General features: G+C 31.7%; 1 protein-coding gene across 4 annotated transcripts in view; it reads left to right on the top strand.

Moving 5' to 3' along the window:
• DYNC2H1 (dynein cytoplasmic 2 heavy chain 1) overlaps positions 1-26,482 on the top strand; it is a 293,546-nt gene extending 267,064 nt beyond the window's left edge. For all 4 annotated transcript variants that reach the window (XM_074335553.1, XM_074335552.1, XM_019717180.2 and 1 more), the window contains 4 exons: positions 6,388-6,497; positions 7,417-7,498; positions 14,794-14,910; positions 25,942-26,482. In XM_074335553.1, the coding sequence (XP_074191654.1) occupies positions 6,388-6,497; positions 7,417-7,498; positions 14,794-14,910; positions 25,942-26,100 (468 nt within the window). In that variant the 3' untranslated portion in view covers positions 26,101-26,482. The remainder of the gene's footprint in view (positions 1-6,387; positions 6,498-7,416; positions 7,499-14,793; positions 14,911-25,941) is intronic.
• The last annotated feature ends 682 nt before the right edge of the window (positions 26,483-27,164 follow it).

The raw sequence follows: 27,164 nt of genomic DNA, 5'->3' as shown, positions 1-27,164 counted from the left end.
AGTTATTACTAGAACCTGAATGGTAGTTCAGGTTCTGCATGAACCCTGTTTGGGTTTAACTCATGCAACTGAACTCATTCCTCTTTTTGGAAAAGTCAGTAAAACAACAAAGACAATCAAGTTTTATTCTCCAGTATTTTCTCTGCAAGGTCGTAAAAAAAAAAAATCACAAGATTCTATTGAAAAATAATATTTCCTGTGTCAAACATTAAGCCTAGAAACCTCAAGTTACGGTTTTGGGTTTTTTCAAACTAAAAAATACCATGTTTAGCTAGACTTTCCAGTATTAAAATAGGTGGATACATTAAGGGTATAAAAAGAGTAAAGAGTTCCTTTTTTAAAGGTAAGATGAAGGTATATTTTGTTTCTAACCAGTTATGACCATGTCTATGAAGTCAATAAAGTAAACAAGCTATGATAGCAAAAATCATTTCATTTAAGATATTTCTAGAGGGTAGTTTTCCTCAGCGCTTTTGTATTTATTTATTTATTTATTTATTTATTTATTTATTTATTTATTTTGAGTCAACTAATATGAGGGATCATTAACAGAACACAATTAGAGAGTGGTTCAGAGTTTAAAAATTAGATCATTCGACTTTATAGTTAGGAGAAGTAAGCCTTCTAGGTATCTATAATGCTCTTACCAAATTCATATTAGAAGTTAATTTGTCCCTGAATCTGTATTCATTACAAAACCACAGTCAGATTTTGTTCTTAAAAAGTTTATTGTAGTTATGTTTTTGTTTTTTAAGCAATGAGAAATGTGTAACATGCTTCCAATTTCATAAGTACCTAGATTTACTACTAATGTTTGGTTTCTTTTGGGTATATCATTAATTTGGGTGAAGTTTTTTTGGTTTGTTCCTTCCCTGTTTTGATAAAGATTTGGGTTTGGGGTTTGTTTTTTTGGGGTTTTTGATACTTTTGATAAACGTTTTTGCCAGATATTTTTGACAATCCACATTATAACCATTAAGGTGGGGCCCAAAGTACTGGGAATTTTTGTTTTTCTTTTATATATCACTTGCAATAAATATTCAGAGAATAAACTTTAAGATACCAGTGTTATAAAGAATGCCTAACAAATAATAGATCACTTACAGAATTTGAAAACCCTTCAGAAATGTTATTTTCCACCCCTTTGGAGTAAGATTCTGTACTCACTCTGCTAAGGGTTAAAATAGGAAGAGAATACTAACATTATGTAGAAAAATTAGGATTTTAAGTTTAAAGAAATAGTAAGAAAAGGGGGGAGGTTATTATATTGTTTATAGTTTTTTCCACTGAAATAAATATGGATGTTCGTGTTGTGTCTATATTTTTCTCCAATATCATTTAGCAATACCAAGTTCTATTCATAAATTAGTGTGTGGAGAAATTTTCTAATCTAGTTAATACTGTTTCTAATATGATCTCTTACAAGAAGATACCTTATTTTTTATGGCTTCAGACTTACTGCTAACCTATCATTCACATTCTGTAAGATGGTAGCATCTTCATGGGGAAATTAGAATGAAGAAAGGTTACATTACCATAAAAACAAGGTCTCATTTCCAAATATGATTTCTGTACCTTAGGAGGGGAAATCTAGTGAGTAAGAAACCTTATCCAGCCTGCCAGGGAACCAGATCCACATTGAAAGGGGGTAGGGCAAAGAGAAATTTCTTGTGGTCTAGGCAGCTTTCAGCTATTTCTGGATGTGATAGAGATGAGATTGTCCAAGAACATCAGAATTTATTTATGAGCATATCATGTTGAAGCCCCTCTCAAAAGCCGACATTTAACCTCTCTCAGAGTTGTTTGGTTGAGATAAATTGACTGTAAAGGGGAAATTAAAATTAGGTTTCTTAGAGGATATGCTTTGAAAAAACCCTCAGAAAAGCAACACCAATGAAGTCCTTACTTTATGAAAATTTTAACCAATTCCATGAAAAATAAAATATAGCTGTTGACTTAGCTTGACCACAGATTTTCTTTTTTTACTTTCTTTATTCCTATTAATAGCATGTAAAGTTTTCTATATAAAGGTAAATTATATTTAAAAATTAGTTGTATTAAAATGGTAGAATTAAGGAAGACATCTTTGGTATCGTGGTATTTGAATAGAGACCTGAAGAAGGTGAGGGAATTGCCCTTCATAGGTCCCTGGCAGAAGAGAGTTTCAAGCTGAGGGAATAACAAGTACCCTGAGCCAGAGTTTTTTGAGAAAGTGAGGCTGTTGAAGGAAAGTAAACAAGGAAAAGGTGGTCAGAGAAGTCAAAGGTTAAAATGTTATGATTTGGGGGAGGGAGGTTGGAATTGGGGCTGAGCAGGTAATGAAAGCCTTGTATGCTATTGTAAGGACATTGGCTTCTACCGTGAGTGAGATATATGTGATAATTGTTATATAATTATGTTACTATGTTACTAAAGTGATGATTATTATTAAAGCCATAATTTTACTCATTGAATTTAGTTTTGCTCAGCTTAAACCCTTTCCATAAATAATATTAAAATAAATCGTTAAATAGTATTTTCACAAGTTGATAATTTTCAAAGCTACCCAAAATTATCAGATTGGATAAAACAAAATCCAACTGTGGTGGCTATTAGGCAGTAGGACTAGCACTTTAAATATAAACACACAAGTAGGTTAAAAGTAAAATGATGGAAAAAGATATATTATGATAACACTAATCAAAAGAAAGCTTGTGCAACTATATTTATATCAGGCAAAAAAGGTTTCAAAGCAAAGAATATAACAAGGGATAATGAGGGTAATTTTATGATAAAGTGATTAAGTCATCAAAAAACATAACAATACTAAAATTTTACATGTCTAATAACAGAGTTTCAAGCACAAAAAGTAAAAATTGATAGAACTGTGAGGAGAAATAGATATATCCACAACTAAGATGGAGATTTCAAAATACCTCTCTCAATAATTGACAGAATAAGTAGACAGAAAATCAATAAGGATGTAGAACACTTGAACAATATTATGAGCTAACCTAACTGATATTTATAGAACATTACAGCCAATAACAGCGGAATATACATTCTTTTCAAGTGCACATAGACTTTTACCAAAGTAGATCTATGGGTATACATAGACTGAACTAGTCTCAAATAATCTAAATGTATTTAAACTGCACAGAGTGCTCTCTGACCACAATACAATTAAGTTAGAAATGAATACCAAAAAGATTTGTAGAAACACTTCAAATATTTGGAAATTAAATATCTACTCTTAAATAACCTATGGATCAAAGAAGATACCAAAAAGAAATTTAGAAATTAATTTAGCTAAGTATGAGTAAAAATCAAAACAACACATCAAAATTGAGAGATTCTGTGAAGTCAATGTAAATGGATAGCAGAAATTTAACGGACAGAATTTTAACTACAATGTATTCAATACACTTTTTTAAAAGCTCTCTAAAGTTGGTAGGCAAGGTAACCTTATTAATGGAGTATGTGAGGCAAGAAATTATTTTTTTAAGGATGGTATAGTCAAAATGATTAGATCTCCAGGAAACTGTTCAAACTCAGTGTTGATCTCTTGAACATTAGACAGATTTTACATTTCATCTCAAAAGTCTATTCAAAGATAACTTGAGGTTGAGACTCAAAAGACTAAAGACATGGATGAAATTGCTTAGTTTATTTTTCTCCTATGTTTATATAATATACCAAGATTTAAGTAATGATGACATAAACCCAGGTTTGAGTTTAGGAAGAAATTAAATACAAGGAATACTTAATAGTACACCCTATTCTTGAAGTTGGTATAACAAACTCTAGAAAGAAATATTTTATTTGTCTTTAATGATTCTGAGGTTTCAATTCCAATATAATTTCTGGTAATCTACCTTTCTGATGAGCTTCAGTTTCTTACTATCTATTCATCCAGGAATTTAGAAACTTGTTAAACCTAGGGTTATTAACACGCTAATAAGTTTTAATGTTTTGTTTACTCCAGTCAAAACAATGACTAGAAGAGTTACTTATTTTAATTCTGGATATATTAGATTATAATTCTGGATGAGTTTATTCTCAGACCCATAAGCCTCCATATTTAAAATGAACAATTTTGAAGAAAAGATGAAGGAATATAAAAGACACATTGAGAAGAACGATTGCCTAAATTGTTATTTACTTTAAACACTTTTTTTCCAAGGAACACAGTGCATTAAAATGAAATAAAATGGCATCAGTTTATTAGTGCATTTTATTTTATACTAAATAGTTGCTAATACATGTGAATGAAGACAGTCATTAGTAGGCTATTGGCCAGACCCAGCTGAAATGATATATTTTGAAATGCTTTCTTCAATATCTGTTCTATGTATTCAAATAATGTTTTTACATAATTGGGTTCATACTATGTGTACATTTTTACATTCTAATAAATACGTTAGGTTTTGAACATTTTTCAGTGTCATTTAATATTCTTCAAATACCAGTTTATATTGTTATGTAATTTTGTATTGTATTGATGTACCATAATTTAATTAGCTTATTTCTATTATTAGCTAATTTTTATTTTCCCTGTTCTGTAATTTCTATTATTATGCTTCTAATTTATTAATATAATAAATTATTTTAAATGAGCAAGCTATGTATAATAATCTCTTGATTATTACCCTAATTTATATTTCAAGAAAAGGAATACCTTAGTAAAATGGCTTGAGCATTTTTAAAATTTTGGCACATTTCATCAAATTGCTCTATAGAAATATTGTACCAGCCTACACTCCTATCAAAATTTTGTCCATGGTTGCGCACTTACTGACATTTGCGCTTTATCGTTCCTCATTCTGCTATTCTGATGGGCTAAAAACATATCTTATTAAATTTTATGTAAATATTTATATTTTATAAATATAAAAACTTAAAGTTTTTAAATTTGTATAACTATTAGGATTGATCCTTTCTTACATGTTTCAATAAGCATGTAAACAGTTTACCATTGTGTTAACATTATTAATTCATTTTCTTATTTGTGGAAAACTATTATATTCAAAGTTTAATAAAGTAAAAATCTGATTATCTGCCACACTCTTAATTTTTAATTAATTTGAACATCTGCATACATTTCTGGCAACAACTCTTTTGGAGTTTTTTAATTCAAAATTAATTTTAAGGGTCTTAATGAAATAATGTAATTTGAAATAGTTATAAAGTAAATATTTTTCAAACAACTGTTTTAAAAATAACAGAAATATTACATACAATAAGAAGGGTCATGCAAGCATATTTGTTGACTATGTTTAGGTAATGAAAATAGAAGGCAGATAATATAATGAAAATATTTGATAGGGAGTAAACAGTATTTACTAAGCATAATTTTAAATTATTTCATTGAAGATAGACACTTTATGAAGTGTTATTATAAAGGATAATGTCCAAGAAGAAATAATTATACTGTGTTAAAGAGATCTCTTTTTAAAGTGTTTTCTACTTTTAAAATCAACATATTATCAATTGGTAGGGAGGAAAATTGGAACATTTTTGCGACAAAGTAGTAGTCCTAGTCAAATGCATTAAGATAAAACCCAAACTCAAGAGCTTTGATCATTTTAATTTCTTCTATTCTAGACCTAGTTGACAGATGTAAATGCTTGGGTGGATAACAGAGTGTTACAGTACATGAAACACAGACTTTCTACACCGTTGTAAATTAACACAATTTTCCCTAGACTGTTTATAAGGCATGCAAAATGAACTACTTCTGTAAATGACAATTCTGCACGTTTTTGTAGCTAACATTACTGTGGTATCATCTCTGTACACCAGCTGAAATAACAGACTGATTCAGAAATCATCAGTAAGCTATCTATCTCTTGAGGCACATTAGCACCGGCAGGAAATATTATAGAGAAATCACTTAAGGTTGCCTGAGTTTATTACTTGGCTCCAACATTTACTATGTGACCTGGCAAATGTACTGTCAAATCTGGATCTGGAACACCTGTCCAGTTTGCATTGCAAAGACTTGGGGACCCTGGGGGTTCTGGAGTTAGATCCGGATGCTCAGTATCTCCTAAGCACACTTTGAGAGGTGGGTCATTACTAGAAGTGCTGACCCAAACTGAAATGCCATATATTAGATTAATTTTCATATTTTAGATTTTTTTATTTTGAGTAGATTTTTACCAACAAAAAGTTGTTCCAGGAAGCTTTTTTGTGTGTGTGATGGATGGATATTATGTCAAAAACTATAACAGATCTCACAATGCACAGTAGACATCTTTTTTTCCTAGACAACGTTTGACAGCATTTGGAAACTGCCTTTCTCATTACAAATGACTTTTGCGTAATAATTTTTAATAGATTTCTTTATCTTTCCAGTTTACAAAGTTTTAAAATGTGTGTGTATGTGTGCATTTTTTTCTCCTTTAGAGCTGGGTAGAGAGAGCTGAAAAACAGGCTCTTCTCTCTGATACACTTGACCTATCAGAACTCTTCCACCCAGACACATTTCTCAATGCTCTTCGCCAGGAAACTGCAAGGTAATTAAAATGAAATACTTTTTTTTATTTGTCTATGAGGTAATTATACTTTGCTTTATTCACTACTGATCACATTCCCTCAGTTGTCAAGAAATAAATTTATTGTTGAATCCAAATAGTTGTGTTATTTCCTACTACTTGACTTTTAACAACACAGTTTACTTTTAGTTTAAAAATGCATTGCTCTTAATAATAGTGTGTTTTTTATTAGAATTGAAAAAGGTAAATTTTAGCATTGAAAGTTTCAATCATGTATTGATTTAGACCTTTTGTGCCCGGTATGGTAGTTAGAAGTCAAATGGAGCTGATTAAATGTAAATAAATTAAAATTAAATAAAATTTTAAAATGTGATTTTTTTTTTTTTAGTTACACTGGCCACATTTAAAGTTCAATAGTAGAGAACAGTATTTGATAGTTAAGATAAAGTTCTTTTTTGTAACAAATTTGGATTATCATAACATATGTAGTCTATAATTTTTAACAAGATAAAATGGAAAAAAGAGACATTTCTAAAAATGTACTGGACAAAATTTAGTTGTTTAATGATTCAGGGGGATTTTAATTTGTAGTGCTTCAAGATATAAATATTAATATTTCAGTTCAGCTAATAAACATTAATTGAACACCCATCATATGCCTAAATTTGAGGATGATGGTCAAAATGGAGGATGTAAAAATAAAAAAGAAAGGCCCTATCCTCAAGGAACTTACCCAGTCTTGAAGGGGAAACTGACATAACCAGTTAACTTTAAAAATTTAGTGTGAAGTCTAAGGTATTATACATAGCTTAAGAGATCTTATTACTTGCACATTGTAAACATTTTAATTTTAAATAAATAGGAATATATCTATCATCTCTTATTCTTCCTTTTTACTTCCTGAGGTTTATTTCTGACATTTGATGCTTTACTTTTACAGGACAATGAGCTGTTCTGTGGATAGCCTTAAATTTGTAGCTTCATGGAAAGGTCGACTGCAAGAAGCAAAGCTGCAGATTAAGGTATTAGACTAATTTTAAATGTTTATCTGAGTCCAACTGTGATGAAAAGATTCTGTTAACTTCAGTCTCAGTCACCTATCTTTATAGTGTAAGATCTGCAGAGATAGATTGTATTACCCATATGAAAAATCAAGGTAAGTTAAGATTTAGCATGAAACAACTTGTACGAAATACAGCCTTTTCTAATGCAAAATAAGAATCTGAGGGATATGCATATTTGAAAATGTAACTTTCGATTAAAAAAATGAGACAAATCTTGAAGTTATATTAGGTTACCTTTTCTAATGAATATTTACTGTACAATAAAGTATGTATAAAATGTAATATATGAAAATAGACCAAATCTTGTCCTCAGGGAGTTTACAATTTTGTGAGTACATTGATTCACTGGTAAAATCAAGCCATCTATGTTAAAAAATAACCAAGGCATATTTTGCAGTATAAATATTCCTATCTAACTTTCCTGTTAAAAATCCATTACTTTTATAATAACAGATAATAATAGATAATCAGTCTAGTGTTGATAACAAAACTAATTAAAAGGCTGTAATAGAAATCCTTTGCCCCAAAACTCCAAACTTATTCCCGTGAGTAGCATTCTCTACCATTCTTCTTTCCCATTCCCACGCATAGAATTGTCCTGTTAACGTTTTTCCAGCTGCTAATATAACACATTGCATGTTGTAGTATGATTACCTCTATACACCCTTATTAGTCTGACTTATGAGACGATAATGTCATTGAAGACAAACACTGTCTTATCTATCTTCAGATTCCCAGTATCTAGTCCTATGTGTCACATATAATTCAATTTTTAAAATAAGATGTAAGACTATAGTTAGTTCTTTAGCTTAGTTAACCTTAGGCAACTAACTTCTCAGAAGTTCTAGTTATTAAATAGAAGTTAGTTCCATTTAACTAACTTCTCAGAAGCTCTAGCTCCCAGTTCAACAACTTTCTTTTCGTATCACTATTACTCTCTGACATACTGTATAATTTATTTATTGTTCGATGCTTGTTGTCTATCTTGCTCCACTGGAATATAAGGCCATGAGTGTAGTCATTTTTTTCCAGTTTCATTGTCAGATATCTCAAACAATAGCACACAATAAGTACTCAATTAAACCCTTGTTGAATTGTTGACTCAAGGGCCTACATACAATGGGAGAGAGACACTATAGTAAGTATTAATTAGCATCAGCTGTAATGGTATATAGTGTGCCAAAAATTTGACCATTAACAATACACTAGATCTTTCTCTTTTGAATATAGATGGCTACAGCATTCTCTCATTGAAGCTGAAGGAATTGGAAAGGTTCTCTTTCATATCTTTGCATTTTATTTTAACCTTAGCCTCTAGCCCATAAAGAGAACTCTCTTAGCTATTACTGGTGGTCATACACTGTTGCCCAGCTGTTAGGGAGAGGGAGGGCACACCTGACAAATAATCCAGGAACCACATACTTTACTTGGTTGTGTGGTCACTAGCAGCTGTGAACCACACACACAATATGTAGTATCATTATGCAGACATAGTAAAAAGCAAGGGAAAGGAGCTTTATTCTGTGTCAAGGTGTGTTAATAGTTCTAGTACTATATTGCCCCTGTTTTTACAAGTTGGGAATAAAATTATCTACAACCAGAAAATCTTAAGCTTATACATTATGTTTTGTAGATGGTGAAAAAAGATGGACAGTTAGTAAAACAGGATGCTTATCTTAGTTCTCCAAAAAAGAACCATATTGACTTTTTAAGCAATTAATGGAGCAGTTTAAGCCTTTGTTTCATTTATCAATGGATTTAAATAAATTCCTTGACACGTTTATTATACGTTTATTACACGTTTATGTGTGTAATTTTTATTATTTCTCACAATTCAATTTGGATTAGGTTTTATTAGGCAATTTTTATTTTTTAATTAGAAACAAATGTTTTAATATAAAGTTTTATGCTTTTACCCAGTGAAGCAAGTCTTCCATTTTTCATTTAGCATTCAGAAACTAAAATATTCACTGGTAAATATATGCGTACTTAGGAACATTATAAGTTTAATATACTTAAGTTTTAAATTAAGAAGCCATCCCTACACATAACATTTAAGGTAATCCAGTAGAATTTTTCATCTCTTTGGCTCCTCATTCATGCCATCTATAAAAGCACAGTTTCTAACTTTCTTACCTGCGGTTTCCAGGAGTGTTTGTCAGATAAGAAGTCTTTTTAAGCCCCTCACTGTTTGCACTTGGCAAAATCAGTAAGTTAAACAATCCACTTAGGTTCATATTAATCATATTTTCAGCAAAAGTATTATTTCAGTAGGAGACCTTTGGATTTGAATTATATTTTAATTTAATTGTCACTCTAGAATTTAATTCATTTAGAATTTTTCAATATCTGTCACCCCAGACTGAATTAAACCAGTGAAATGTTCAAGTAAGGCTGTATTCCTCAAACCAACCAATGCCTCAAACTCTCTCAAACTATTTGAGAGACATGTATATATATTGATTTTTAGATCCGGAACGTGGCCCTCTAAAGTTTCCTTACGACCTTTATTGATTTGTTATTTGTTAAACAGAAGTTGTAAAAGTTGGTAGTGGAAAATGTATAAATCAACCTCCTGTTCAGCTTGCATGTTAGATCTTGCCCAAGGCTATGAGAAGATTGCCCTGGCAAATCAGGGGAGCTCCCAGCTCCCTCCTTTACTATTGATGCCATCACACACAAAAGGCAAAACCAGTTTTCTTCCTTGGCAAATCAGGCTTAGTAAATGTATTCTAGGCTTGTTAATAACACACAGTTCCCTAGGATACCTGGAAGCTGCTGCTCCTTTGGGACCTGGGAGAGTTGTATAGCCACTTACGCTTGCCAGTTGACCTCAGCTGTTTCGTGCCAGGCTAGTCTGCCCATGTACCAAGTGGTTATTATACTGTTCATATTTCAGTGCCCTTTCTCATAGAGCTTATCAGGAAATGGAAGCTAAAAGAGTAAAGAAATTGTACACATAGACATTTGAGGTTTCTTAAGGAGAATGTGCTCATCAGAATTAGAAGTTATGAGCTTTAGAACATCCTCTCTGAATATGTATGAGCTGCTGGTTGTAGCTTATCAGACCAGCAGTCGAAAATCTACCAGAAAATGCATGCATACATACATACGTACGTACATACATAAAACCCAAAAAACAAAACTAAAAACAAAACAAAACAAAACAAAACAAAAAAACCCTTGAACTATTAAGACATGAAATGAAAACATAAGAATCTCAACTGACCAAGTATTGGCAAGGCTGTGGCATAATGTAAATTCTCATATGTGACAAGTAGGCATATAGACTGCAGAATTACTTCAGGGAATAATTTGCCAATATTATGGAGGATGAGAATATGCTTCAATCTAGCAATTTCATCTCTATAGCTAGAGATAATCATGCAGAGGTGTATAAGGAGACACGTAACATAATGTTTATTGTAGTGTTATGATCGTAATTATATGACTTAAATGTTCATTATCAGGAGAATGGATAATTTGTTGTGTGTTAATACAGCAAAATATTGTAGTTTTTAAAAATAAAAGAACAAAATGGATGCCCTTAGACCAATGATGAAGGAAAAGAATAGGTTGAAAAATGACACAATAAAGTATGTTACCCTTTACATACAGTTTGGAAACATGAAAAACAATACTATGTATTGTTTATGGATACATACATATTTAACAATCATGTAAAACTAAATTCAGGATAATGACTAGGTCAGGTGAGAGCAGAAGAGGAACTGGAAAGGCAAGGTATGCACAGACGACTTCAGCTATACCTGTAGGGTAGGGTTTATTTGCTTAGAAATGTGGAACAAATGGCTATATGTTAAAGTCTGGTAAAAATAACTGGTAGGAACGTATAAATTTTAAAATATTTTTATGATTTTCTGTGTGTTTAAAATATTTTTTTTAACTTTTAAAAGGCGGGTTCTAGCAAATAAAGTCATATAATAATTTATCAAAACAGAACTCAGAATTTAACATGAAATTCACTGTTAAATCCAAGTTAAATTCATGTTAAAGTCAGAAGTATGCAAGAAATTCAACATCATGTATAAATAAATTAATGGCTTTAATTATGTTTTCAGTGAACAAAATCATTACTATTACTGTTACTAACCTTCTTTGAGGTGAGAAGCTAAGAGTTGATTAAGATCCTATACTATGAACAGCCCTTTCAAAATAAATGAAGTCTTGGTTGTTAGCTTTTTGGAATATACTTATGCAATCATGGTCGGCCTGATCTACACTAGCCCTTTAAATTGCAGTTTTGAAACTGTAAACAAAACCAAATTTTTTTTTTTAAATTTTTAGATATTTTTGTTGGAGGTTCAAGTGTGACTAACATTATTTGAGTACAGATTTTTTCTTTTTTGGTTTTATGATTTTATTCTATTTCTGTTCTGTTAAATTGAAATCTATACATTTATAAGCAAAAGAAGAATTAGAGGAAAGTATATTATGACAAGAGATGCACCTTTAGATGCCTTTCATTTAATTATTTGCATTCAACTGAAATAGTATATTTGTACAGATGTCAAGAGGCAGTCCGAACAATATGGTTTTTTTAATATAACGTAAACAAGTGAGCTCGATCTCAATAATTATTTATTTGCATCTAAGGGATATGTATCATGCACAGTAAGGCAGAAATGGCTAACACAGACTTCTAATAAACTTTTAGTATAAAGTATGAAGTATGCCCTATAAGTAAGTATATATGTAAGTGTAAATAACATTTTAAAATGGTTTATCATTTAATGGTGAAAAAGAGAGTGGAAATACAGCATTGATAAAATTAGAAAGCATGCTCTAACACATCATGTAGTTCTGTGATATGTAAATGAAGTGATAGTATAGACTCAATCTAGAATAAATTTGGAAAATTTTGCATATTAAATATTATAGGCAAAAGTTCTTTTGACTGGAATTATTCAAATAACTTCTGCTCAAACCTTTATTTTGCCTCACTTCAATGGATACATAATATAAAATAGTTCTAATGTCTAGAAATTAGAAGATGGATTATATTAAATGAACAATAGTAGCTAACATTTATTGAGCATTTACTATATATATCAGGTAATTTGCCAAGTATTTTAAATATACTGTTAGAGGGGAATTCTTATTTCTCACTCCTGTTGTTTCCTCCTATCTGGAGGGAAATTTAGTAATGTGGATACTTGTAGACTCTCTCTACCTTCTACCTTACTTCTTCCTTCACAGAAAAGGAGCCACTTTACCTGATTATGTAGTTTGGGTCAGGAACCCAGAGCTGAATAGTGCGCCTTCCATTTGTGCCTTACCCTTGGGTCTGCACATTCTTCTCTACTCCTTCAGGGTGGTCTGCACTTGGTACATACAGCTGGTTCTTTAGCTTAGTCCACTTGTAACTACACGTCAAGCCTGCCAAATTCTTGAGTTTAATATTAGGAAGACTATTTGCCTGGAGATATGTTATATCATCCAAACATTTTTTTTCAGTAATAATGGTAACATTTTGACCCTTTCTGTTTTTACTCCATTTTTTAATGCAAAACTCCAGTTGGAACAAGGGTACCAGTTGTTGATACCACTCCAATCCCTGATATATTTTAGTACATAAACAATTTGATATTGCTTTTTGTCATTTTTATGTTCACATTTCATTTTCAGGAAGAAGAATGTCTTTACTTTAAATTCTGCAAATTTACCTAAATTCCAAAATAGGGTAGTGATAGAAGATATGGAGAGAAAAGAAAAGATTTAGAAGATGTTTATTAGAAGTGACAGGACCTGGTAGTTGATGGCATGTGGGAAGTTTGGGAGAAGGAGCCAAGAATGTTTCCCAGTTGTCTGAGGAAGCAACTACATGGCCAATGGTGTCAATTACTGAAATAAGGCTCCAGAGAATAGTATTCCTGACCCCTCCCACCTCCTGGTTGGAAGAGGGAAGTGATGCATTTATACCTCATGTTGACTATGCATATTACATAGTCAAGTTGTGACACTACCAATAGGGACTACCTTTATCAATTTCTGTGTAGACTCATTGAGCTTAAAACTTAACAAAATTTCTGGACAAGGCCTTATTATCTTTACTAGAGGGTTTCTGGCATTGAAATTAGCAGGTACTCTCTAAATTTTAATTCACATTTTTTTCAAGGCCAAAATACTTCAACTCTTGAAGCAGCCTGTATATCATCACATCAGTAGTATAGTAGAAAGAATATTGAATATAAGGATTAAATAATTCTATTTTTATCCCAGCTATTTCATTATGAAACAATTGCTTTTTGTTTCCATGGTACAGCAACCTTACTGTAAAATTTGCTGTTCAAAACTATTTGTCAAGGTGTATTCTCCGAGTTACCTCCTCAAACCTGAACCATTCCCAAACTATAATATAGCTGAAAATGATTTTAACTCTTACATCTTAAAGTGTTATCTTGAATCTAAATTCTGTATACTTTCATTTAGAATGTTAAATCTCAGGTACAATCTAATAGGTACAATCTAATATTTATAAGATTTTTTTATGTTATCTATCAAGTTCAAATGATGGGAATACAGATGTGGCTCTGAATACAAATACTGACTCTACATTTGTTGCCTTTAGATAAACTCAGGGTAGATTAAAACTGCAGAAACTAAAAGAATGAATACTTTTAAAGAAAAAAATGTGAAAGTATGTTACCAAAATAATTATATTTACATAATTTCTTAAATATATGTTTTAAAAACATATATTTATACTAAGGTTAATTCAAAGAAAGAGATTAACTCTTTCTACCTTTTTATTCTTTTTTTAGGTCTGTATGGCATGTCAAGAATTTTTGCGTTAAATTCTCTGAACTTTTTTCAGCTGTTTAAAAAATGATGCCAAAATTCCAATCAGGGAACACATGTTCTTATTCTCTAATTATGCTTTTCTTTCCTCCTCCTGGAGAAAGAATAACTTTTTGGCTTTTGCCATTACATTTCTGCTACTCTAATGCCAAGGCACCTGTAGTTATATAACTGATGACATTTGTAAGTATTTTTTACTAAAATTTTTGCTAAAATCGAGAATCATTCCAAAGGAAATTTACAGTGAACACTAGTCTTGATCTCTACCTTCTTTATTCTCATACAAAATACCATAATTTTTGTTCTCATTATTTGGAATACATAGTCACAATGGAAAGTGTTGACTATGTTCTTAAGATATATCGTAGTACAGATATCATAGTACAGATATCATAATACAGATTTTAATGGTTGATGTGTTTTTATGGCAGATCAGTGGCTTATTACTGGAAGGATGCAGTTTTGATGGAAATCGACTTTCTGAAAACCAGCATGATTCTCCTAGTGTATCATCTGTTCTTCCTTGTTTTATGGGCTGGATTCCACAGGTAATATATTTTTAACAGGTACAAGTTTTAATTTAAACAATTCATTCTTAGATTTTTATCTTTCCAATAAGATATTCTTGACCTAAGAATAGGTCAAGAATATTTTTGTTTACTTTCTACTCTTACATGTACTTAAACAAGTTTACAGCCAAAATATCGTGTCCTTTATCATTTTTTAAGGTGAAACTGACTCTGGGTGGTGAACACACAATGTGATATATAGATGGTATATTACAGACTGGTACACTTGAAACCTATGTAATTTTACTAACCATTGTCACCCTAATAAATTTTAATTAAAAAAATGTTTAGGACATTTTTAAATCTTCAATTTGTTATGGAAAGAATAACATTATAGTTTTTAATTTCTACTTAATTTATAGCCTAATAAAAAACAAGCCTCTAATGAAAATATTCTTAGTATACAATGACTACGTTCCTGTTTTTCTCAGCAATGTGCTAAATGCTTTATATACTTTACCTCATATACCTTTCAGAGCAGCCCTGCAAGGTGGATATTATTGTTCCCATTTTAAAATGAGGAAATTTGTGCTCATATAGATTAGATGACTTCCCCATAGTCAGACACGTGGAAATTGACAGTATCCAGATGTTAATACACATCTGGCTTTATATCATACATATCACTAGGCTGCTGATAGATGGAGAAAAAATGTCTTGACAAAGAATTATTTGGTTAACTTTTCCCCTTTTAAAACCTTCAGTCATTGAAAGACCTTTCAACAATGGAACTAGGGGGATATTTGCCTTTAAACTAGAACATAGTTGTAGGTGAAGCACATAACTTTTACTTAATATAATCTTAAAATGTAAGTATGAATAAACTTTAAAGTTTTGATTCTAGATCTAATGACCAACAAAACTTTCATATACTACTTTTACTACAAGAAAATGAGTTTTTTCATTGGGAAATAGTACCTTGAATTTTCCAGTTATTATAATTCTATTTATAACATAAAAATCAAGAGCATCGGAATATTTTAAATATAAAACTAATAGAACTAGCAAAAATTAGCAGCCATTACTCAAAGAGCTAAAAGAGCATCCCCTAACTTAAAAGAGCATACATTTCCATGAAGTTCCCCAATTTCCCCCTATATCAGCTTCATTTTCTTTGGTATTAGAGTGACATATTAGATACAGAAGAGAGAAGTTGAAATAATCTTTATTTTACTTCAGTCTGGCTATTAATTCCTATAAGAAATTTCTATCAAAAAGTTGTGGATTGTAAACATTAGGTATGTGAGCTAAATTTAAAGTTATATGCAAAAGTTAAGGTTGGAATTTGCTAAGGGTTGTAACCATAACATATAAACTTTTATATGATGATAGAGATGAATTTAAATGAATCTAAATGACATGAAGTGTTAATTTTCTGGCAAACAAAATTAAAAGCCATATAATGACCATGATAGGAAAGAAAAGTAGGACATATATAAACTTAAGGAGAAATCCCTGCAGTAAAAACAGAACATGAAGAATCACTGAGGAGGCATAAATGCCGAAGAAAATGACCTGGAAAAACACCCACATAATTGACCACAAACTGCATGCAAATCAGGAATGTAATGTTAGGAACAAAGCCAGACTATTAGTGAGTTATATGAAAAGCAACATGACATTACAAGAGATTTATCCCTCCACAATATTTTACTTTGTGTATTATTTCTATCCAATTTTATTACCACACTTTAAAAAGTTAGGAGTAGAAAGCTAAAAATAATTTAATTTGAAATATAGATCATATAAAGAGAGGTAAAATGAATTGGAGTATTTAGCCAATAAAATAGATGGCTAAAAGATAATCTGAATTTTTTATTGTTTTTATAAAAGGGATTTCCACCTAGGCTTTTGTATTTTTTCATGACACGTAATGGAAGGATTTATGGCGCTTCTACACTTCCGTTTTTCCCTGCTTTACAGTGAGCCTCTTCTTTCCAAATAATCTTACTATTTTCAGACTGTCTCTGTTATCTTAGCCATGAAGGAGAGAACATGAGGCATAGTGTTTCATAATACAAAATTTTGGAGTCCAGCAGACTAAATTCCTTTCACAGCTTCCAAACTAAATGAGCTGGGTGATTTGGGGCAAGTAACCTTACCTCATTGAGCCAATTTCCTCATTTGAAGGCAAAGATAATGATATTTCTGTAGGACCATGTTGAAGAATAAATAAGCTCCTGTGTGTGTGAAGTACCCAGAACAGTGCCTCATACATGGCACGTCTAATTTATCCTGATACCAATATTTTAATATGTTTTTTATAATACGATGATTTTATAAATATACGGGGCTTCATAGTTTACTAAGTGCTTCCAACATCATTAAATACTTGTTAAATTCCTATATACCCTATATTCTGCTGAACACTGGGGTTACAAAGATAAACAAATCTCTTCCATCTGGTAACCTAAAAATAAAAAGGCGTTTCAAAGTCAGGCAACAAGTGTTTATTTGAGATGAGTTAGAATAGCTATTTGGGATGCACTGCAGGCAGAAGTCCAAATACTTCCAATTTAGGAGACTAAGGCAAAGGATATTTATGAGAAGGGAAAGGGGAACAATTAAACTATTTTGCCATGTATAATGTGCACTTTTTTGCCCAAATTTATGAGGGATAAATAAGGATGTGCATGATACATGTGTAGTACTACTTCCATATCTATAAAAATATTTTTAATTCCTTTATTTATGCTTATGAGTTAAAAGTGTAACTCTAGATATCAATAACGATATCCGTATGCAAAATAATACCTTGGAATGCAATAATCGGTTTTGTTGAATTTACCACATCTTGTAACGACTAAGAGTTCTTGGCCTTCTATGATGGGTAAATATCGTAGATTTGTTACTGGTACATAGAATTTCTTGTACCTTGTATCCGTTCTTGTGTTTTGTAATTATTTGTTACATAAAATTCTTGTACCATATATGTTAAAAAATAATTGCTAAAATTCCTTTATCATACAAAAAACAAGTACCTAAATGTAAACAAATAAAAATTTGAATTAAAAAATTAAAATGAAAGATATTTTTCCCTGAAAGTTTGGGCCAAAAATTTGGGTGCACATTATACACGGGGGCACATTAAACACAGCCGAATACAGCACATTAATAGAAAGAGGCACTTCTATTTGTGCCAATAACATAACATAGTGATGGTAATTGTAAACTGGTTTTTAATTTTCATTCCTGTAGCCATCATTCCATTAATAATAACCACTTTCTTGTTATCTTTGCAAATGGTTCTATGAGACAGACAGTGTTGCCCTGGGCCCAGTCCAAATGTTATTTTGCCCTGTTTTAGCATCCTAAAGATTTGAGGCATAAAATGTGCAAGGCGGTTCCTCTGGCATGGCAGCTCCAGCTCCATTTTAAAGTGGCTACATTTATTTATTTATTTTTTACGCATCAAAGAGTCTTATGTTGAGTTGGGGAGCAAACAGGTAAAGAAACTATCATCGTTCAGAGTTATAGTAGTTTACATAAAGTGCTTTGGCAGATGAGGAAGGCCTCAACTCTATCATGGGTGAAAAGATAAAGAAAAGTCAGTTAACCTCACAGAGAAAAGAGGTGGCTTCTCCTGGGGCTGTAGGCACAGTATGAGTAAGAAGAGTTCCAGCGCAAATTCAAAGTAGGAAGGGGCAAGTCATTCCGATAGAAGGCGTAACATATTTAAACACATAGAGATATGAAAAAACACACACAAATAAAACCTTAGGTTATTCTGAGAACTGCAAGTATGGTTCATCTGGAAACGTGTGGTTTGTATGGAAGACTGGTAGGGGATATGGGTAGAAAGGAAGGCCAAGACCAAGTATGACAAGCCACACAGCCATGCCAAGGAATTTAGACCATCTTAGGAAGTGACATAGGAAGCTATAAAGAATTTAGAACAGGAGTGCGGTAAGATCAGATTTGTAGTTTGGGAAAATTAGCCTAGCAGTGAGAGGGTACTCGATTGGCCCTGGGTGAAATACAATTAGACACTTGCCTTTCATAGTGATCCTATGAGTTTGGTAGAGCAGGTTTACTCTCTGCTTTGTTGATGAAGAAACTGAGAATCAGGTAAGTCTCACAATGCTATCTCTAACAGTTGAGCAATAATAATTAGAATTTATTGGTATTCATTATGTGCCAACCACTGTGCAAAGTATTTAAAATACAAGATATTTAGGCCTTTCAAAAATTTTTGAAATAGGAATTGTCATCTCCATTTTAAACTAAGAAAACTGAAGCTTAAAAGATTGTGTAATTTGACCAAGATAGCATATTAATAATAGGCAACTAACATTCAAATCCAGGTTATGGCTCTTAAATCTTAGGCCTAATACTGAGCCAACCTAACAGTATAAACCAGAGTTTGGAAAATTCCAGTGTACTATTTTTGTGCCACCCATAGCCATGTGAGCTATGAATGCTTTTTACATTTTTAAATAGTTGAAAAAATCAGAAGAAGAATATTTCATGACATAAAAATTGTATGAAATTCAGATCTCAGTGCACATAAATAAAGTTTTGTTTGGAAAAGCCATGCCCATTTATGTAGACGTTGCCTATGGCTGCTTTCAGACTATAACAGCAGAGTTGAGTAGTAATGCCAGAGACCATATGGCCCACAAATCCTAAAATATTTGTTATCTGGCCCCTTGACAAAAAAGTTTGTCATCTCTGTTTAAACTATTAAACCTTCCAACTTCTGCTTATTTTTTTTTAGGTCAGCCATAAATGTTTTTAGTAAGTTTTACAGAAAAGGGGGGTGGAGGGGAGACATCAAAATTTTAATGCATTTTTACTTAAGAGGGAAGGAATCAGCATAAAGTAGAAGGAAGCATCAATATCAATTTATGTAAGTTACTAAAAAGAATTACTTTTCCATTTACTCCTGTGGCTACTTTATTGCAAAAAGTATAGACTCCTTTGATAAGCTGGGATGAAATAATGCAGTTCAGAATTTTGGTGACTAACCCCTTTTAGGCCAGAAGAGAGTTTTTTCACAAATTATTTCCACAATGTTATCTGACACCTAATTGTTCTGAGTAGCTTCATTTCAGTCGAAACATGCTAAACAACCCAGGCATTTGTACAGCATTGCTATGAGGTAGACAGCACCTCCATTTTTTAAATAACATTTTAGGTTGCAGAAGATGAAGGACTTTGACATAGTTATTCATATTCTTTGTTATGTATACGACCACATAGTAAAACAAATTCTAAGACTTTCACTGGAGGGGAGGGGAGCTCTGCCATTGTTTCTATTATAAACGCAGTGTACTTTGCCACTTAACAAAATTAGAATTAGAAATTCTCAAGGACAATGAAAAGTAAACTGCTGGTGAAAATATTTTCCTAGTGTTTCTGTTTACCGTTATCTATGTGCACTAAAATAATATAACCTATACTCAACGCTGTTAATTTATACATTTATCATATATGATGAACATTCTTTAAGTTGTTCCAGTTCCAGCTCATTGCTGGTCGTAAAATTAATATAAGCCCAAATTAAGATTTCCCTAGAGGATTTTACTGAAAAAAAAAAAAAAAAAAAGCATTCTCTTTCTCCAAAGCATTTCCCAAGAAAGTGCTCTATACAACAATATATCATAATGGTTCTCTTTGAAAAATTGTTCAGCAAACAAATTGAATAAACACAGTATTTCCTGCCCTTGGAAATTCATGATGTATGTATTTGAGAGTATGAACAACTCTTGAGAAACCCCAAAGATTACCTAACACACAACTTTTTCATGCACCTACATCCCACCCTTCATCTGGATCTACTATTATACATAAGACAGTTTGGGAAATGCTGCTTTATGTGATAGAACTGTCTGAGATGATGCCCAGTTCTGACATTCCACAGGATGTGTTTGCCTTTGTTCTACCTTTTCAGTAAAGGTGCTATTTAGGGTTCATCAGCCCCACAGTAATATAGGGGCCCTGAGCTAGTCCAAACCCCGTAGGCCCAGACTTCCCAACAGGCACAGTAATTGACAATTCAACTTCAGAAACAATTTCATGTACAGGGAAAATATGACTATAAAATGATTCCATAAGTCACTCACAAAAATAGCCTTCATATTACTTTTATATATATTAAAATATTATCATCTTGTATATCAGAAGATATATGCTGAAAACTCTGTCTTGTATGAACCATGGTTGAAAAATAAATATTTAATTAATATCTTTTCTTAAGTATTTTTTTCTTAAGGACTTATTATGAAAGCAGTGTTGTTAGCATCATACTATTGAAAAATATGAGGGAACTATTTTTCTACCAAAATACATTTTAAGGAGTAGCTAAACATTCTTGACAGAGCAAATTCTCAAAATATTCATTGTTGGCAATTTGTCGTTTCCTGTTTTGAGACAATTTATTTTTTCCAGAATTGCGTTAATTATGCCACTTTTATATAGATTAAACATCTGATTTCCTAGCATTTCCTTTTCTAAAGAAGAACTGTTCCTTGAATTTATTCATAAACATTCAGAAAGCATGTGTTAGAATAAGTTAGTTGGACTTTATGCATAAACTGATGAGAAATATATTTTGGTTTACCTTCATGTATGTTTTATAATAGTGAAATTGAGTTGAAATTGGTCAAATAGTTAACATAATTAACCTAGGTAATTTTGTTTTCTTTGGAGGGTTTGTTTATTGTTTGATTTTCATTTTGTTATTTTATTTGGTTTGTTGCATAAGTGATACCTAATATCACCATTTGCCTTTGTAAAATGTTTTGTCTTCATTCACATATTAGCCTACTGCCTGCTATTTATAGTACATGTGTATTTTTAAGTTACCTTCCCATGGGCATGCGCATGAGTATGACATTTCAAATGTTAGCCTCATTATTGACTGAGCTAGGTGGACCACTTTCTAGTTTAATAAAGAAGGATATATGAACACATTAACCATTTTAGATGAATCACATATAGATTTTTATTAAATTTTATTTACATAAAGCTAACTTTTTTATGTCATGTAATATTAATATGAATTACTTGAAGTCTTCCTAGTATCTATTATTTTACATTAATTGAGTACTTAATATGTTTGTCAATAGTTATTAATAAAATTTTAATTTCATCCGAATATTTCAGCTCAGCAGGGCCTTTTACTTTGTTTGTTAAGAGAAACATATTAAAGAAGGAATTGTGTTATAAGAATTTAGTTCAGTTAAACCACATTCGTGGAACTTCTAGTTGCACAGGATACTGTGCTAACGGTGAGAATGCCAAAGCACTTAGCTTGCTACTTTGATCATTTATTTATTGGTGACCTAAGAGTAAGTCCATTCAACTATTTTTTTTTTTTTTTTTTTTACAGAAGGTTATAGCATTTACCGTGTAAGAGATCTTGAGAAATGACAAGCAAAATTTTAAGAAGCAACTGTATGTGGTGTTTTGCTTTTGAAACACTGTAGGTTTTGATAGAAATATTTGTACCCTTGCTTTAAAACAAACAAAAAAGAAGCCTACAACCAAAAGCAGGTTTGGAAGGATTTGGAAATATATACAGAACTAATAAATTGATAATGAATATGCAAAGAATGAACTTTGCATTACTGTTAAGTTCTTAATTTAACGGAAAAATTGCTTGGCATTAAAGTAAAGAAAACAGAGAAAATCTCCTGAATAGAAAGGAATAGCCTTGTAAAATATTTCAATCTGATGTTTCTATTTTCATTTTTGACCATAGAAGTTATGGGGAGCAAAGTAAATATCAGGTGGTAGAGAAAGATAATTTAAGACCTTTCCTGGGATTATAAATAAATATTCATATATTCAGACTTTTCAGTCCGACAAATGTGTAATGTTTGTATGTTATTTGCTAAAGAATTTAAAGGCAACACCAAAAGAAAGCCTGTACTATGTTATTAACTTCAAGAAGTTATAAAAGGAGTTATGAAAATTACAGGATTTTCTGAATCCTAAAGATTTGCCATTTAAGCAGAATTGGAGAAGAGGGAAGAGATAGGGCAGTGACTAATAAAATGGTTGAAAAGTCTCTTTACATCATAGGCTGTATTTTTCCTGAGGCACAACCGGGGTTCATTTTCTCTATTAATCCTTATTAGATTAACATACCCCAGGGTAGTATTTTGTTGTCTAATAATTTTTCCAAAAACTATATACTATATATGTGGTGTGTATGTTGTTTCCTAAACTAAAATTTAAGCTTCAAAGATTATTTTCTCTATTTGAATATATACTGATACAATTGTATTAGTCTTATCATTCTAGACACATTAGCACATAAAATACTATTAAATGAATGGCTGAATAACTTACAGAATCATCAGTACAGATAGAAAAATTAGAAAGATTCAGGGCAGATGGTGTTTTTATCTATTTGGGCAATGATTCTCCATGAAGAATCAATTTTATTATGTGTAAATCAGGATAAGATTTAGGAATGTTAGGAATGAATGTGTTTTAAAAAGGACTTAACTGATATATATCAAGGACCAGAAGAGTCAGAACAGTATTTGAGTGAGCAAGTGAAGGAGGGAACGAGGGAGGGAGGGAGGGAGGGAGGGAGGGAGGGAGAGAGAGAGAGAGAGAGAGAAGCATTGAGAAAGATAATAGATATTTCATATAATGGCCACTTAGACTTAAAAAAATATTTTTTCTTCAAGGAAAAATTTAAAACACTCTATTTTCATTTCTCTCTATCCTAGCACCATCTGTGTGACATGTAGTGAATGCTAAGAAGTTGGGATCTTTTGAGAATTAGTAGGAAGAAAAAGACAGGTGTGTTCAGTCCAAAGAATTAGAGATATGTGGATAAATAATACTTTGCATTTGAGCTCTTTAATATATCACTGATTCTTCATTATCTTGTTAGGTACATACGTGTTTATCTCCTTTTTGTAAAAGGGAAACTGATGCTCAGAGAGTAACCTACTTAGGGTCAAGAGTTCCTAGGGAAGTACTCCAGAGCCCCAAAATGATTTATTTCCATAAATGCTATTGTCTTCTATTTTGAAAAGTAACAGAATAACAGTATTTAGGTGCTAATATTCATATGCCAAACGTTTTTCAACTGTATTGAATATGGAGACTTTGCAACTTCCTAACTGGGTTATCATGGTAAATTTTCTATGACTTTCTGATTCGTCACCTGTAAAATTTTAGAATGTGTCTAACTTTTCACTTTCACTCTAACTCTAAAAAATAAGTAATAATCCATTAGTTTAATAAAATTATGTAAGTGCGGTGAAAACAATCCAAATTTGAATTGGAAATATTAACTTATGATTTAAAAAAAACATATTTCTAAGCTGTCTGAAAAGTCTTAGGAGAATGAGAGATCATTTCTAGTACCCAGATTATGATTACTAATACCATTTCTCATTAAAGAAACCAAGGATCTTCAGAGTAATGACTAATTGATTTCTGGGACAGGAAATCCAAAAGACGGGGTTGTAACATATTGACATGCTGGAAAGCCAGGAAGTTATTGAAGATGACAAGGAGGAACACATTAAAAAAACAAAAAGAAACAAAAAACAAACAAAAAAACTCAGGAGCCAACTTAAAAGTTCCTACTGAACAAGGATTGACAGTTTAAACATCAATAAGATAATAACATTGGATTGAAGCTCATCAAATTTGTTTAAATCCACCAGTTCATAGTAATATTTTTACAAAGGAGGTATTGGGAATCATTGAATACCTTTACATTATACTAGGGAACAAATTCTTTTATTTTGAAAACACAAAGGGAAATTGGATAGCATTTATTCAGACATTCCTATGTGAACTGTCTTTTATGGTAATCAAAAAATTGATAAGTAGATAAGAAGTTTCTTTATAGATATACTCCTGCCTGGAAATAAAGAAGGAATGATAGAGTTAAATTATCATTTGATAATCTTGAATGTACCATGTTTCCCTGAAAATAAGACCGGGTCTTATACCGTATTTCCCCCAAAATAAGACTGGGCTTTATATTAATTTTTGTTCCAAAAGACGCATTGGGGCGTATTTTCAGGGGATGTCTTATTTTTTCATGTACAACAATCTACATTTATTCAAATACAGTAATGTCATCTTATTCTGGAACATCATCATAATATACTAAATGTGTCCATCTGGCTGACGATCTTAACTGGGACTTATTTTCAGGGTAGGTCTTATTTTCGGGAAAACATGGTAATAATGATCTCCAGTGGCTCCTAATATCTAAAAAGAGAGACAACCAGAAAAGTATGCCTCTTGATGGAAGTATACAGTACCACCTATGCATTCTTTTGCCAGAAATGAAATCGAATTTGAGCTTATCTCCAAATCCAGTTTACAAAAATGTAGGGAACAGATGAACATGATACCATGGAAGTGTAGCCAATAAAAGTCAATGTGGGAAACTTTTTGGTATAGTCTCTTCATCAATTTGCAAAAGAAAAAAGGAAAAACCTATAAATTTATAAGACATAAGAGACATAGCAAAATGCTAGCATGAGCTTTATTTGAATTATGGTTCTAATAAAAATATTTTTATTAAATGTATTGGGGTGACATTGGTTACTAAAATTATATAGTTTTCAAGTACTATAATTCTATACTACATCATCTATATATTGCATTGACTTTGGGTGGTAAAAACATTTAAAATATTATGGAATAATGAGATAATGGATATATATATGACATTGTTAATATTTTATAATGTTAATATGTTATAACAGTATCATGGTTATATTTTTATGCTTTATTTCTTGCCATATATTTATAGATTAAATTTTCTAATGTGTAGATTTGGTTCAAAACACTACAATACTTGCAGCTATGGGAAGATTATTAATGAAACATTGGCCGTGGGTTAATTATTGCAGCTAGATGATGGGGGGTTATTATGGTAGTTTATTTTAAAACATTTCGTAATAAAATATTAAGTAACACTTATTTGAGAGGGTTTTGTGTTTGTCTTTTTTTGTTGCCTAATCATCAGCTTCAAAACAGTATATTGCTGTATTTTAAAACAAAATTCTTTTTAAACAGGGTTCATATGGTCCATATTCCCCTGATGAGTGCATATCCTTGCCTGTTTACACAAGTGCTGAACGGGATCGTGTGGTAACCAATATCGATGTTCCGTGTGGAAGTAGCCAAGACCAGTGGATTCAGTGTGGAGCAGCTCTATTTCTAAAAAATCAATAGGATCTAATGGCAATAAAAACTGTCTTAGCAAAAAGAAACATTGATTACTTGAGTTTTAAATACACTATGTGGTCAGTCTACATTGGAAATGTTAGTACAGAATATTAGCATACAGTTGCCCCATGTTGTTGATCTCATTGGGTTTTTATTTCAGTGGGTAATGACAGCACAATATACCTTTTAAAGTAGTACTTAATGAAGTTAATGTTAAAAATGGAGTATTCCCTTTATAACATTAAATATTCCTGTGAGACTGTTCACTCTTTCACTGGCTCAAAAATTTGTTTTAGGGAATATGTTCAAAATAGTGTATTTAAGGAATCAGTAAGAAATATTTTGTCTACTGTGCATAATTATTTAATAAAATATAAGATAATCATTTTTCAAGTGTTAAAGGTCTATTTTTTTTTTCACACGACGAACCACAGTTTAATCAAGTAGCTTAAACCACAGTTTAATCATTTGTAGACTCTTTTCCAAAACCAATGGGTGGTATGTGACCAACATATAATGACAATAATAACTAAGGCTTAGCTAGCGCTCACTGCACCGTGCTAGGCACTGCTCCAAGTGATTGACTGATAGGTAGGTCGGTGGAAGGATGCCTCAGTGAATGGATGTTATATTCATGATGATGTTCATTTTACTCATGAGAATAATGAGCAACTGGTTAAGAGATTTGCTCACCAATAAATTGGCAAAGTAGCAAGGGAGAAAACTCACTCTTTCAGCTCTCCTTCCCCTCAAGAAAAGAACAAAGTCAGCAAAGCTAAATTCCCTAGCACATATCATCGTGGAACTGCGTGTGCTAAAAAGAATGAGCAGGGATTTTCAGCACCACATGTTGATCAATTCTTCAGGGTGACAAATATTTGCTACAGCAGAGTTTCTGGTAAAAAGATAAAATTAATTGACAGTGCCAGTCAAAATACTTGTTACTTTACATATTTTCACTGAAAAGTTACCTCTATAAAACTTAAAAAGAGAATATGGGGGGAAATGTTTTGAATTGTGAACTTAGCTCTAAGAACTATCACCTAAGCTTCCTTTACTTCAAACACCGA

The sequence above is a fragment of the Rhinolophus sinicus genome, linkage group LG06 (genome assembly GCF_036562045.2).
Source record: "Rhinolophus sinicus isolate RSC01 linkage group LG06, ASM3656204v1, whole genome shotgun sequence".
Lineage (NCBI taxonomy): Eukaryota > Metazoa > Chordata > Mammalia > Chiroptera > Rhinolophidae > Rhinolophus > Rhinolophus sinicus.
Note: the sequence above shows the minus strand (reverse complement) of the source record. Positions and strands in the feature narration are given on the sequence as shown.